The sequence below is a fragment of the Macaca thibetana genome, chromosome 9 (genome assembly GCF_024542745.1).
Source record: "Macaca thibetana thibetana isolate TM-01 chromosome 9, ASM2454274v1, whole genome shotgun sequence".
Taxonomy (NCBI): Eukaryota; Metazoa; Chordata; class Mammalia; order Primates; family Cercopithecidae; genus Macaca; species Macaca thibetana.
In genome coordinates this window covers 5,348,882-5,363,612 of record NC_065586.1, presented here as the reverse complement: position 1 = coordinate 5,363,612, position 14,731 = coordinate 5,348,882, and the positions used below count along the sequence as shown (strand labels likewise).

General features: G+C 42.2%; 1 protein-coding gene across 1 annotated transcript; it reads left to right on the top strand.

Annotated features, from left to right (window-relative positions):
* The first annotated feature begins 1,155 nt into the window (after positions 1 to 1,155).
* TUBAL3 (tubulin alpha like 3) lies at positions 1,156 to 12,785 on the top strand. Its single transcript, XM_050803190.1, has 4 exons — positions 1,156 to 1,204; positions 4,897 to 5,140; positions 10,422 to 10,574; positions 11,438 to 12,785. The coding sequence occupies exons 1-4, from the start codon at positions 1,202 to 1,204 to the stop codon at positions 12,376 to 12,378; spliced, it is 1,341 nt and encodes a 446-aa protein (XP_050659147.1). The 5' UTR covers positions 1,156 to 1,201; the 3' UTR covers positions 12,379 to 12,785.
* Positions 12,786 to 14,731: the final 1,946 nt, after the last annotated feature.

Here is a 14,731-nt window from a genome sequence, read left to right as displayed (position 1 = left end):
AAATACAAAAAAATTAGCTGGGAATAGTGGCACGCACCTGTAATCCAAGCTACTTGGGAGGCTAAGGCAGAAGAATTGCTTGAACCTGGGAGGTGGAGGTTGCAGTGAGCTGAAATCGCGCCACTGCGCTCCAACCTGGATGACGGAGCAAGACTCTGTCTCAAAAACAAAAACAAAAAAAACACTTTAAGGTAAAAATCATTAATGTATATATGGAAGGTAATTTAAAAATAAAAAATTGTTAAAGTTTTTGAACATATAATAGTTTAAAATGTATATGCTCTTCATAACATAGCCTCAAAATATATCAAAAATTGACAGAAAAAGAAATAATGGGCAAATTCACAATTATAATGAAAATTTTTAACACATCTTTTGAAATAATTGATACTGAAAATTTGGACTACACAATAAATCCATTTGACTTAATAGATTGATTGATTGAATGATATGTCTATCTAGAATATTGCATCCAACAAACGCAGAATGCACATTCTTTTCAACACTCACGGAACATTTTCAAAAATTGACCATATAGTAGAATATAAAGGAAGTTTTAGCAAATATATAAGGAGAGAAATCAGTTAAGATGTGTTACCTGCTCTTAGTGCAATTAATAAAAAATAATAACATAGGTATATATTATGTATAATAATATAAAAGTTCAAAAGACAATAATAATAAAAACAGAAAATTCCCATATGTTTGGATGTGGTAGTGGTTGAGAGGCAAGCATAGAACACAGAAGTAAAAAGGACACTATCTTGGTTTGCTCTATGTATTCAGGGATTGTTTAAATTTATTTAAGAAGATATTCATATAGTACTCATGCAATAGAAAAAGGTAGCAAATTTTACTCATACTCTTTCCTTTTCTCTGCCAATGCTAAATAAATTCTTAACCCCAAAGGGTGATTTTTAAAAGACACATGTTCTTTTCAACATAGGTATAAGTTGGACGCAGATTTGAATAAGCTCTCTGTAGTTCATCTGTGGTTGTGTACAAACTTTATCCCAGGTTGTTCAGGCCCAACACAGCTGCTCTGAGACCAGATAACTAGAAAACTAAAAAGAAGCTGTACCGCTTTAAGTGAAGAACGCTCCAGTCCTCAGGTGGAGTCATTTCTGGGCCCTGTGATAAAGCTCAGCTGGGAGGCTCCTCAATCATTACTACAGGGCAGGAGGGGCACGTTCTCATCAGCATGGTAAGTGACTACATGCCTATGCATTGTTGTAGAAAATTTTACTAATCTTATTTAGCCCTTTTCCCACAGCAAACAATTCTTAATAAAATTGTAATGCAAGAGAAGACATTTGTAAAGAAACATTTGTTTCTTTCAATATCCCTGTAGATGAGTTGGGAGCAGGTGTGGACAGGCTGTAATCTATTCCTCTGTAATGTTGCTTCTTTCAAGTTAAAGCTCAGTTGATTTGTAGTATCTTACTGCCATTAACTGAAGCACTGAAGCAAAAACCTCTCCTTCCTTTAGTTTTCACCTTTGTTTTAGGCTCAGAGTGCTGATTTTTCTGTAGATATTAATTGCTTCACTTTTCGTTATGCTGTTAAGAGTTTCTGAGGACTTCAGACTATGGCTGACCTCATAAATGCCTGGTAGGGTAAAGTGCGCAGACATCTTCTTTGCCCTCACTTGAGGTTAGTTCTTTGGGCACCACAATGAATAGAATAACTTACAATAATTCTGTTTTGGAATGACCTTTTCAGATCCATTTCCCCTTTATTCTGTGTCAGTTTTTCAGTATCTTTGAATTTTTAATTCTTCAATGGAAGCAACATTTCGAACTGCTTCTTCATCTTTGATTTCTCACCCCATTGGTCTATCTGTCCAACATTTTAAAAACTTTAAATTGTTTTGCTTTTAAAAATTATGCCTTTCAACATGAGAGAGACTTGTGATAATAGCATGTTCTGTATCCTGACTATCACTGTCAACATTCTGGGTGTGATTTTGTATTACGGTTTTGCAAGATATTTCCACTGTGGAAGTGGGTAAGGGATACAAGGGATCTTCCTATGTTATTTCTTATGACTGCATATCAATCTACAAAGATCTCAAAGTTAAAAGTTTAATTGAGAGTTATGCTTTTCTAGTAATTCAAATAATCCTTATAGCAGCGTTTAATAATGTGCTATGACTTATCAGTGTTGACGTTCAGTGGGTATTTTATAGTCTTCTCTTTTATAGTGTGACTAATATTTTCATAGAGAATTTGGAAAAAAGGGAGAGGCTAAGAGAAGAATAAGGTGAAGATAGTCTTCTACACCCTTGGACAGAGTTATGTTATAAGCTAAGCTTCTTCAAAGACCAAGGATGCTTGGTAGGCCAGGCTATTCATGCTGAGCTCAAAAAGAAAAGCATCACTCTGCTTTCGGAGTCCCTTGAACAGACCACGTGAAGAGGAACAATTTTTTTTTATATTAGTGATTATTTTTATTGTGAATATTATGAACAAATACTACATGTACACCTGAATTTTACTTGTCACTATAACAAAGGACTGGGTGGTAGCCAGTGGAGAAGACAGAGAAATCTACATGTGAACTTTATGAAGTAAGAGGTTTTAATGATGTAGAAACAATGAACATTCATCCTCTCCTTTAAAAATTTTAACTTTAAGGAGCCAAGTTTTGATCCGATTACAGCAGCTAATATATTTACAGCACTTTAAGTCCTACAGAAGGGGAGAAGAATAAGATTAAGGTTATCTGAAGCCTGATAAGGGGTATCCAAAGCCTGTTTATAACAGAATGTGCTGTTTTGAGAGGTGGAATGTTAGTATGTCCTAAGTGAAGTACTTTCTAAATTAGAGAGACTGATAGTTGCACAGAAAAGAAACGAGAAGGAAGCCCTACTAAGATAGTGAATTTGAATTGGTCATGAAGCAAAGAGGGCTGTGTTATGCCTTGTGAATCACAGAGACAAAGTACAAAGGTTTGATGCCACTAAACATGAGCAGAGTCCAAGTCAGACTGCAGGGGTGTGGCCGACCAGAGCCCTCTTCCTACTTCCCTCTCACTAGTGGTCTGTGTAGACCAGTGGTCCTCAACCTTTTTGGCACCAGGAACCAGTTTTGTGGAACACAATTTTTCCATGGAGTCGGTGGTGGGGGATGGTTTCTGGATGGAACTGTTCCACCTCAGATTGTCAGGCATTAGTTAGATTCTCATAAGGAGCCTGCAGCCTAGATCCCTTGCGTGCACAGTTCACAATAGGGTTAGTGCCCCTAGGAGAGTCTAATGCTGCCACTGATCTGACAGGAGGCAGAGCTCAGCCAGTAATGCTCACTCACCTGCCGCTCACCTCCTGCTGTGAAGTCCAGTTCCTAACAGGCCACAGGCTGGTACTGGCCTGTGGCCCGGGGGTTGGGGACCCCTGTGTAGACCACAGATGAGGGATTGACAGGAGGTCTGAGGTCTTTCAGTAGTTGAATCTCAGGCTTTGGGGCAGTGTAGCCATGAACAAGGGCAGGGTTTCTCCTCAGCTTATGTAGTTGAACAGCTCAAAGGGTCCTGATGATGCGGAAGACATGGGGGTCTCACTCTCCAAGACGCCCCAAATAGATTTGTTTCAGCACCACTGTCAATCAAACCACGTCAATATTAAGATCAGCAACTGCTATTACCTTAGATTTCTTAGGATTTAGCTTTTTCTTTCCTTCTCTTAAAAAAAGTAGGTCATTGTCTGTTTGACAGAATAGTTGTTTGCCTTAAAAAAAAAAAAAAGGATGATTTGAAGTGGGATGGGGGAATATGAAGGCTGATGAAGGTGGAAGAAATAGTAAAGTTTAGACAAGAAAACAAAATCACTACCCAGGTATTACTAGACTTAATATCTTGATGCATTTTCTTTTAGATTTTTGTGCCTATTTTTGAACAGATTTGACATCATACTCTATATACAATTATGCATCTTATGTGCTTTTTACTTAATATGTTATAAGCATTTCCCATGTCATTCATTTTTTTTTTGGGGTAAACATTTAAGGGTTGCATAACATGCCATTGTGTTGATGTATCATCCTTTAAATGCCCAACAATATATAAATGGTTAGATTAAATAGATTGGTTTTTGGTTTTCCTGCTTATGAATTATGATGCTGTGAATGCCATCAGCCTACATCTTTGCATTTTAGAGTCTTTCTTTTGTAATTTGTTTGTTTATATCATTTGCCTATCTAGCGGATGTCTTAAGTGTTTTTTCTTTTTTTAGAAAGTTGATGTATATAAAATCCATTTTTATCTCTATATGTTTGTTATAAAACTTTTACATTTTGGAATTGTTAAATCGATTGCATTTTGCCTTGTAAAATTTCCCACTAGTTTTAAGTTTAGTGTATCCATCCTTATTCAGAGTACATATGAATGGTAAAGATAATATTTTAAATTTATCTGCAATGAGTTTTAGTACCTGACAAGACTATATATTGATTTTGGTTTTATTTCTTTCCAATAACTAGCTAATTTTCTTTCTAGACAAGTCCACCTGATATATATATATAATTACACACACACACACACACCTCACCCATATTAAAAGAATAAAGTGAAATGAGTTGTATTTTGATTTGCTTTTTTTTTGTGTGTGTGTGTGTGTATTTGTCTTAATTCAATTCTTAGCCCAGTACAGAGTAGGTGCTTAATTTATGTTGTTAAAATAAACTTTTTAATGGAATTTAAATCCCTGGTTTAATTGTCCCTGAAGCTTAGCTGGACCCTGGGTCTTGGTTTCCATGAAACACTTTTGATTATCCTTATAACACATTCCTCCGTGGCCTTAAGCTAGCTAGGTTTCTGTCATTTGTAACCAGAAGTGCTGAGTAACAGATCTCCTGTTGTCTAAACACCTGCTCAGTTCCAACTCACCATGACTTATTTCAGAGGGAGTGCCTTTCCATCCACATCGGTCAAGCTGGCATCCAGATTGGGGACGCTTGCTGGGAACTCTATTGTCTGGAACATGGAATCCAGCCAAACGGCGTTGTTCTCGACAGTCAACCGGATCAGCTGGAAAATGCAAAAATGGAGCACACAAATGCATCTTTCGATACCTTCTTCTGTGAGACAAGAGCTGGGAAGCACGTGCCTAGAGCACTCTTCGTGGACTTGGAGCCAACTGTTATAGGTACAATACATGTTCCATTCTAGCGCACTTAACTGGAGCCACACTCAGATCAAGTGAGTGGGATTATCAGGTTATACTGGTCTATCTGAACGAAATCACAGGGGCCATTCCCAAACGTAGAGGCTTACTCAATGGCCATGGGTGATTAACATGACAAACACAGCCAAAGGGAAGACTAGATTAGCTTTTTAAAATTTTAATTTAATTAACTTATTTATTTTAAGATGGAGTCACTCAGGTGGGACTGTAGTGGTGCCATCTTGGCTCACTGCAACCTCCGCCTCCTGGGTTCAAGCAATTCTCCTGCCTCGGCCTCCCAGTAGCTGGGATTACAAGCACACACCACCATGCCTGGATAATTTTTGTATTTTTAGTAGAGATGGACTTTCACCATATTGGCCAGGCTGGTCTTGAACTCCTGACCTCAAGTGACCCACCTGCCTTAGCCTCCCAAAGTGCTGGGATTACAGGTGTAAGCCACTACACTTGGCCTAGATTAGCCTTCTTTACCTGTGTGATGAAATGAATTAAGACCTGCTAACAGAACACTAAGTCTTTTCCTGGGTTCGAGAGCCATTTGCCAGAAGGCACTGGCAAAGAATCAAAAAGTTTTTTGATAGCTGCTTAAAAAGAGTAGAACATTTGAAAAGAATCCCAAAGAAACAAGAGGCCAAAAATATACTCTAGTTATGGGAAAAACAGTGCAATTACTAACAATACACTTTGTAGTATGTCATGCAAAAACTCTTCAGATGGAGCTAGAAAAATACAGGAGAGAGAAGGGGCTCTTACTGACGTAAGAGAAAAGCTAGAGAGTGGGGTAGATTTGGGTTTGATGTTGTGCATCCCATTATTTGTTGGTGTGTAATAAACTTCCCCTACATTTAGTGGTTTAAGGCAATAATACTTGCTGGTTTGTTCATGAATCTACAATTTGGGTGGGGCTCAGAAGCGACAGCTCCCCTGTGCTCCATGTGGTACCAGCTTGGAAGGCTCAAGTGGGAACTGGGGCATCCACTTTGAAAGTCATTCATTTACTTTGCTGTCCCTTGGTGCCGGCTGTTGACTGAGAGAGTGGGAGGGGTGGAGAAAACGAGAGGCTGATGAATTCACGGTCGTGATAAGAAGGAATTGAATACAACCCCATAAACACTTCAGCTGGGTGATGGGAGTACAAAGAGTAATAAATGCTGATTTTTGCCCTTGATGTGAAGATGCCTGTCTTAGTCAGCTCGGACTGCCGTATCAGAACACCACGGACTTGGTGGCTTACACAACAGTTGTTGATTTCTCACAATTCTGGAGGCTGGAAGTCTGAGACCAGGGTGCCCAGTGGTCAGCCTCGGGTGAAGGCTCTCTTGCCAGCTTGCAGATGGCTGGCTACCTTCTCACTGTATTCTCATATGGCAGAGAAATATATCTTTTCTTATATGGGCCCTAATCCCATAGTGAAGTCCTACCCTTACGGCCGACTTACTCACAAAGACTCACCTCCAGATACCATCACATTGGGGACTAGGGATTCAATGCATGAATTTTGGGGGGACACAGTCATTTAGTCCACAGCAGCTATTGTTTACTAGTAGGAGACCTGTACAGGTATTTTCCTCTAATTCTTTCAGCACTCTTGTCAGGAGACACTACTATCATCCTCAATTTATAGACTAGGAACTTTATAAATCTTGGGGAAGTCAAGGAACTTGCCTAAGATCACTGAATTATTAGAGTAGAGCTGTGTTTGGTCCTAGGTTTGCCTTCTTATTAAATCTGTTGTCTTTCAACAGGACAGTAGCCTAATCTAGTGAAGAAGAAAATATAAATAGTTATAACAATACTGTTGAAATTGAGCCATATAAAATTGCCAGTGTATGACTATTTTTTGACCTAAAAAAGTTAATTTTATTGTGCATGATACAACTTAATAGACATTCTACAACAGGGGTGTCCAATAATTTGGCCTCCTTGAGACACACTGGAAGAAGAATAATCATCCTGGGCCACACATATAATCGCAAAACAATCTCATAATGTTTTAAGAACGTTTACCAATTTGTGTGGGAACGCATTCAAAGCCATCCTGGGAGGCATGCAGCCTGGGGGCTGCGGGATGGACAAGCTTGCTCTGCAAGGCGGAAGGAATGAATAACTAGGGAGTCATCAAATATGTTTGTTTGTTTTTTAGAGCGAGAGACTGGGTCTCGCTCTGTCACCCAGACTGGAGTGCAGTGGCATAATCATAGCTCAGTGAACTCCTGGGCTCAAGCAATCCTCCCACTTTGGGCTCCTGAGTAGCTTGGACTACAGGCACATGTCACTACATGTGGATAAGTTTTTTTTTAATTTATTTTTTTGAGACAGAGTTTTGCTCTTTTTGCCCAGGCCGGAGTGCAATGGCATTATTGCTGCTCACTGCAACCTCCGCCTCCCGGGTTCAAGTGATTCTCCTGCCTCAGCCTCCCGAGTAGCTGGGATTACAGGTGCACGCCCTGCTAATTTTGTATTTTTAGTAGAGACGGGGTTTCACCATGTTGGCCAGGTTGGTCTGGAACTCCTGACCTCCAGTAATCCACCTGCCTCGGCCTCCCAGACTGCTGGGATTAATAGGCGAGAGCCACTGTGCCAGGGCAATTTTTTGTTTTTTATAGAGATAGGGTCTCACTATATTGCCCAGGCTAGTTTCAAACTCCTGACCTCAAACAATGCTCTCACCTTGGCCTCCCAAAGTGCTGGGATTCCAGGCATGAGCCACCACACCCAGCCTCACACACCTTCTCATGAGGGGACAGCATCTGCAAATTCAGTCATGAAGGAATGCCCCGCAAGTGCAACCAGGAGTTCAGTGTGGCCAGGCATCAGTGTGAGCAGGAGCGCAAAGCAGGGGACGAGGCTGGGAAGATGGTCAGGGGCAGGCTCAAGGGTGAAGTTAGCGCAAAGTGAGGAGTTGTGGTCAGAGAAAGGAATTTGCACGTTTAGGATTTTGGCAGTGGGAGAGTTCTGAGTGAGGATGATTGAAGTGGAGTGCAGTAGAATGACACCGTAGTTAAGGAAGCTAAGGAGCCATCGAATAATTGTTCAAAAACCATTGAAGTCTCTGAGGATGTTGATTGAGGGCACCATGCTGGGTACTAAAGCCCCTCAGCAACCTGTGCCCGGGAAGTTAGAATGGATGGCATGGATTACTGATGAACGGCAGGTGCTGCAACCACTAAGCCCTGAGATAATGGATTTTGTGGAAGTAATTTGTGAAGCTATTGACCCTCAAGATCCCGACCCAACATTGCCATGAAGAAGGAAGCTTCCGTAAATTACCTCCCTAGCCTGAATGTAGCCTTACAGCTTCAGATGAGAAGAAAAATAGTCCACCCAGAATGATACATTCACTTATATCTTGTTTATAAATACATCTTTTAAACATCCTAGCTCTGGGGGAGGTTTGTGTGTAAGCTAGTTAAAAGTTATTTAAACTCAATTTTAATAAATATTATTTGAGAGGTTGCCAAATTGGAGTTTAGAAATTCTTGGTCACCCACAGGAAGGCACGGTGAATTGAAAAACAATTGTGCTCTTATTAAACAGAAACACAATGCATCTCTCCTTAGGCTGTGAGCTCCTAGGACTGGCTCAGCTATCTGCTGCCAAGGCTGGTGGTGTATAATGAGGTAAATCTGCATAAATGCATGTCATGAAGCCAGTTCTATCATTGTTACTTATAATTGCTGTTGTTATATGGGCCGTGCGTTGTGCCCTATGTTCTCGTAACAGCTCAATGGGGTAGATCTTGTTATAATCCTTATTTATGAGCTAAAATCATTGACTAAGTAACTTCTCTCTAGCTTAGTGAGGGAGGCAAGATAGGAACCCAGGAAACTGATTCTTGAAACATGCATTTAACTACTAAGCAATGCAGTATCCCACAGTAACCAGGGCAGCAGTCCCAAAGCCTACTTAGGCCTGAAACACTGCTGCTTAATCATCAGGAATAATGCTATTTGAGGAATTCTAAGGTGGGGGAGTAGGGCATGCTGCCCAGGGTTTTAAAAGGCAATGAGACCTGGCATGGGTTGCCCTCAGTTGTATTGGATACTGCCAACATCTTAACGCCAATTGTCCTGCGTCATGCATTTATGCACTCGGCGTTTGGGTCGTGTGGGCATTTGAGTTTGCCGTGCCTTGCCTGTTAAATCCTCTTTTAAAGCAGATTTAAAAGATGGATATACCTTTAATTTTTACATTTATTTTATTTTATTTTACTTTTTTTGAGACAGAATTTCACTCTTGTTGTCTAGGTTGGAGTGCAGTGGCATGATCTCGGCTCGCTGCAACCTCCTGGGTTCAAGTGATTCTCCTGCCTCAGTCTCCCGAGTAGCTGGGATTACAGGTGACCACCACCACGCCTGTCTAATTTTCTGTATTTTTAGTAGAGATAGAGTTTCACCATGTTGGCCAGGCTGGTCTCGAGCTCCTGACCTCAGGTGATCCACCTGCCTCAGCCTTCCAAAGTGCTGGGATTATAGGTGTGAGCCACTGCACCCTGGATATGCCTTTCTGTGTGCTTTTGCAGCACACAGTTGGCTATTTGTAGATAAAAATAGTTGTCTCGAAATGCCAATGTGTCCTAGGGTGGGCAGTGGGTTGAAGCGTGTCCCCCTAAATTCATATCCATCTGCAACCCCAGAATGTGACTTTATTTGGAAACAATGTCTTTGTCAATGTAGTTAGTTAAAATGAGGTCCTCCTGGATTAGGGTGGGCCCTAATGCTAAAGAATTGTGTCCTTATCAGAGGAGAGAGCACAGATACCCACACAGGGGAAAAGGCTTGTATGCCAGAGGTAGAGATTGGAAGGGGATAGCTAGGAGCCAGGGAGAGCTAAGAATTGTGAGTCACCAGGTGCCAGGAGAGATGTTTGGATCAGATGCTCCCTGGGGCCTCCAGCAGGAACCAAGCCTACCAACGCCTTGGTGTTAGACTTCTGGCCTCTGGAGCTGTTAGGAAATAAATTCCTATTGTTTTAAGCCACGATATTTGTTGTCATTGGTTATGGCAGCCCTGGGAAACTAATAAGGGGTGTGTGGTAGAAAAACATACTTTCCATGTCTATGTAAAAAATTCCACTTTTCCTGGACTAAGACAGGCTAATTCAGCACTATCTAAATTCCATTCCTGGACCACAACGTTGAGAGAAAGCATGGCGGTCACGTGCAGGGAGGCCCCCGGAGGAATAGCAGCAGGTCGACGGCTGAATTGTACTGAGCGCACCGACCTCCTTTCACTCTCTGCAGATGGGATCCGGACGGGCCAGCGCCGTTCACTCTTCCACCCTGAGCAGCTCCTTAGCGGAAAGGAGGATGCCGCCAACAACTATGCGCGAGGCCGTTACTCTGTGGGGTCGAAGGTCATCGACCTCGTGCTGGAGAGGACCCGGAAGCTGGCAAGTGGCTCCCCCTCGCCTCCTAGTAGGCTGTGCCTGGGGCATGTGGGGTCCTGCAGCAGAACTCACAAGCATTATCTGCTGTCACCATCGCCACCGTCTCCCTGGTCATTGGCCTGGGTGCTCAGAACTGGGGAGGGGCCCTCATCTTGGCTTCGATTTCCCCTTGTTAGTAGGAAGGGGGATAGGGACCTGTACACTTACTGGGGGTCCCCTGATCACCCGATCATCCCTGCTTCTCCTAACGCAGGGTTCATCTTGTTATCAGAGACTCCCATAGCACTCTAAAACTTGTCACTTTCCAAGAGTAACGTGTCATTTTCCAAGAGTAACTGATGTTTATGAAGTTAGCAAGAGGCACTCCCTGTCTGGAGATGCGTGACTCTATTCACTGCCAGTTAATTCCTCTTTAGGGGCCCGAGTCTGGAGACCCTTTGCTGAGTAAGGGTTTTGGTATTTGGCATATTTGTTAGCTATTACAACGCCTTTTACACCAGCATGCCAGATGGAGCATAGATGGGGGGGGCGGGGATGTTATTTTGCTTCAGTGTTTTGTCGTTTTCTTTGTTATGGATAAAGGCCTTGCTTGCGACCACATACAGGTAAGTGCACAGAGGTCAGTGAAAAACAGGTGGATATTTATGCTCTGCTTATAATAAAGCTCTGAAGTGCTTTGCCTACTCCGTAAGTCCCCTTGAGAGTATTTCGAAGTAGCTATGTTTGTTGTGGAGTTAACAATGGCAAAGGAGTCCTTTCTGAAAGTTTTTGTTTTGGGGAAACCTGTTGTATCCTACCACTACAGTCCAATTCACTGCTTCTGGATTTATTCAGCCGAATTCTCACATCTCATTTACTTTTCTCAGGCAGAACAGTGTGGTGGACTTCAGGGATTTTTGATTTTCCGAAGCTTTGGAGGAGGCACTGGTTCAGGGTTTACATCTCTCTTAATGGAGAGGCTCACAGGAGAATACAGCAGAAAGACTAAGCTGGAGTTCTCGGTCTACCCAGCCCCCAGGATCTCCACTGCTGTGGTAGAGCCTTATAACTGTGTCCTCACCACCCACTCCACCACAGAGCACACGGACTGTACCTTCATAGTGGACAACGAGGCCATCTATGATATATGCCAACGTAAACTCGGTGTTGAACGCCCCTCTTATGCCAGCATCAATAGATTGATGGTTCAGGCAGTATCTTCCATCACTGCCTCCCTCCGGTTTGAAGGGCCCTTGAATGTGGACCTAATTGAATTCCAGACCAACCTAGTACCTTATCCGAGAATACATTTCCCCATGACAGCCTTTGCCCCCATCGTCTCTGCTGACAAAGCCTACCGTGAGCAGTTCTCCGTGTCAGACATCACCACCGCCTGCTTTGAGTCCTCCAACCAGCTGGTCAAGTGCGATCCTCGGCTTGGGAAGTACATGGCCTGCTGCCTACTCTACAGAGGGGACGTGGTCCCTAAGGAAGTGAATGCAGCAATCGCAGCCACGAAGTCGAGGCACTCTGTTCAGTTTGTAGATTGGTGTCCAACTGGTTTCAAGGTGGGCATCAACAATCGGCCGCCCACGGTGATGCCAGGTGGGGACCTGGCCAAAGTCCACCGGGCCGTCTGCATGCTGAGCAACACCACAGCAATCGTGGAGGCCTGGGCCCGCCTGGACCACAAGTTTGACCTCATGTATGCCAAGAGAGCATTTCTGCACTGGTACCTCAGAGAAGGCATGGAAGAAGCAGAGTTCTTGGAGGCCAGGGAAGATCTGGCAGCCTTGGAGAGGGATTATGAGGAAGTGGGGCAAAGTTTCTGAGGCATGTATGATGGGTGCAAATGAACATCAAGTTAAAATGGCATGTTTTCTTTTCAAGCCGTTATATGCCTAGTGAATAGTTTCCCTGATGAGAAGAGAAACGAAATCAAATCAGGCAAGACTCTAGGTTCCACACTAAATTAAGTGGGTCAGTACCAACAATGAACGCATTCTTTCCTGGTCTACTGGTACAAGCCAGCTCTGCTACCTGGGAATCTTTGGAAGCTTAGAGTCCTTTGAACTGCTGGGTCACTTCTAGGTGGGATTTTTTTTGTTTTACCAAGAGACAATGAAATCCTAAAGTTTATGCTTTCCCTTTCTGGTACCTGAAGTAGAAAAGAGCACATATTGATTACGAATGTTTTTTCCCCCATATCTATATTTTGACACTGATTAAATCATAAATATTTTCAGTATGATTCTTTTTCTTCTTTGAAATGTGTGCCCAAAGGGCTCAGTTTGCTCAGTTTGCTTTTTATGTAAACAAACTTGGGTCTGTCTAAAACTTGAATTTGCGTGTCTTGCAGGTCAGAGGTGACAGCCATCTCTTTCACTTCCCTGTCCTGGAGGTGGTATTCTCAAAGTGTCGCCAGCGTAGCTCTGTGCCAGAGTCACTTCAGAAGTTCAGTAAAAACGCAGATCATTGAGCTTCTCTATCGACTGGCTAAGCTAGAATCCTGGGGGCTGGAGGGACGGTGTCTTAATGATTTGAGATTTACAAAAACACCAAATGGAATGAATTTTTGGCACTGAATAGTTCCATTTGAGAAAATAATTGACTCTGGACAAAGCTATAAATGCATTAAAACCACTAGCGAGATTTTAAATAACCACAATATTTAGTCTCACTAATATTGGAATTAAGGCAACTTAGATGCTGCAAAGGTACTGAGTTGGGCTGAGGTGTTGCTCTTGGACTGATGGTAGATAATCCTCAGGAGCCTTATCCACCTGTGCCGTTTAACCTGTCAGCCCTCACCCTTCAGCTATACTCACTCTTAGCCTCAACCGGGTACAAGCTTTTGGCTTAGGTAGACATCGGAAGATACGAGGCACTAAAGCCTTGGCTGGAGGCATGAAGTTGCGTATCTGTTTTGAGATTCCTCAAACTACAAGGCTGCTACCTTCTTGCTTGTGTACCTGGACTCAAAAATGGACCCTCTGTATTTTTTTTTTTTTTTTTTTTTTTGGCAAAATCTATTTTTTAAAGTATTTATAGGTTCTCAGCAACATTGACTGGAAAGTATAACCCTCCATTTTTAACAGTTTCTTGGGAGATTCTTTTACATACTAAAATCACTCCCCTGAGATGTGGTCTTTAAGAGTAGTACTCAAACAATGTACCATTTTGCCTGCTTTCAGTTGAAACCCCCATTCTCACTGTGGAAGCCAATAACCACTGTTTGGTGGAAATGATATTTAGCTACTCTTCAATGCCAGTAAGGGTTTTTGTTTTTGTTTTTTGTTTTGTTTTTGTTTTTGTTTTTTTCCCAGCACAGACAACTATCGCTGAGTTTTTGCTCAGTCGCCAAGTCTCTAAGTATCTGGCTGTGTCCCCTTTGGACTCCACTTCCAAGCTTCTCTGCCAAGGGCTCAACTTCTGTTCACACGAAAACAACCTCATACCAGGGTTGTGTTTGGAGCATGGAGCCTGTTAATTGAGATGCCAGGATTCCTGGTATAGTAGCAGGGAAAGGAACATGACTCTCATTCTCATGTCTTTGATTTGATGGGATCAAACATTTGGAGGTAGGCAAGTTAAAAAAAATTATTTTCTCTAAACAAAAGGAATGATTTGGTGAACTTTAGTGTTTCTTCACTGTATCCAACACAGACCAACAATATCTAGAGTTGGCTCTTTATTGAAGTGTGGAAGAAAACTGTTACTGAGCAAAAGCGCTTGCTGCCCAGTGTGCTAGAAACCAACACTGTTGCATTGCATTTTTGAGAAAAGAAAGGCTTTTATTGTGAATTGACCAACAAGAAGATAGAAATTCAGCTCAAATCTGTCTCCCTGTGCTGGCTCTAAGGCAGCATTTTTATTAGAAAAGGTTTAGTGGGTAGGTTCTGGGATTAGTAGGTCATTGATAGAAGGAAAGGGAAGGTCTGAAAGGTCTTCATGCTTCCTCATGGGTTATTTCCTCATGTTTCCTCATGGGATGCATGTACAAAATTAGAGTACATTAGTATGAAACATGGTGGAAGTTTGGGCTGCGACATCAGCAAGCTCATTCTGCAGAGACTCTGGTTGGCCATATTAGTTCAAACCAATTTCAGCTAGTTAAAAAAATATCTTATAAGCAGAGAGAGTTTCAGCATTTTATCAAATTCTTTCTTTTCTTATCTGCCATCC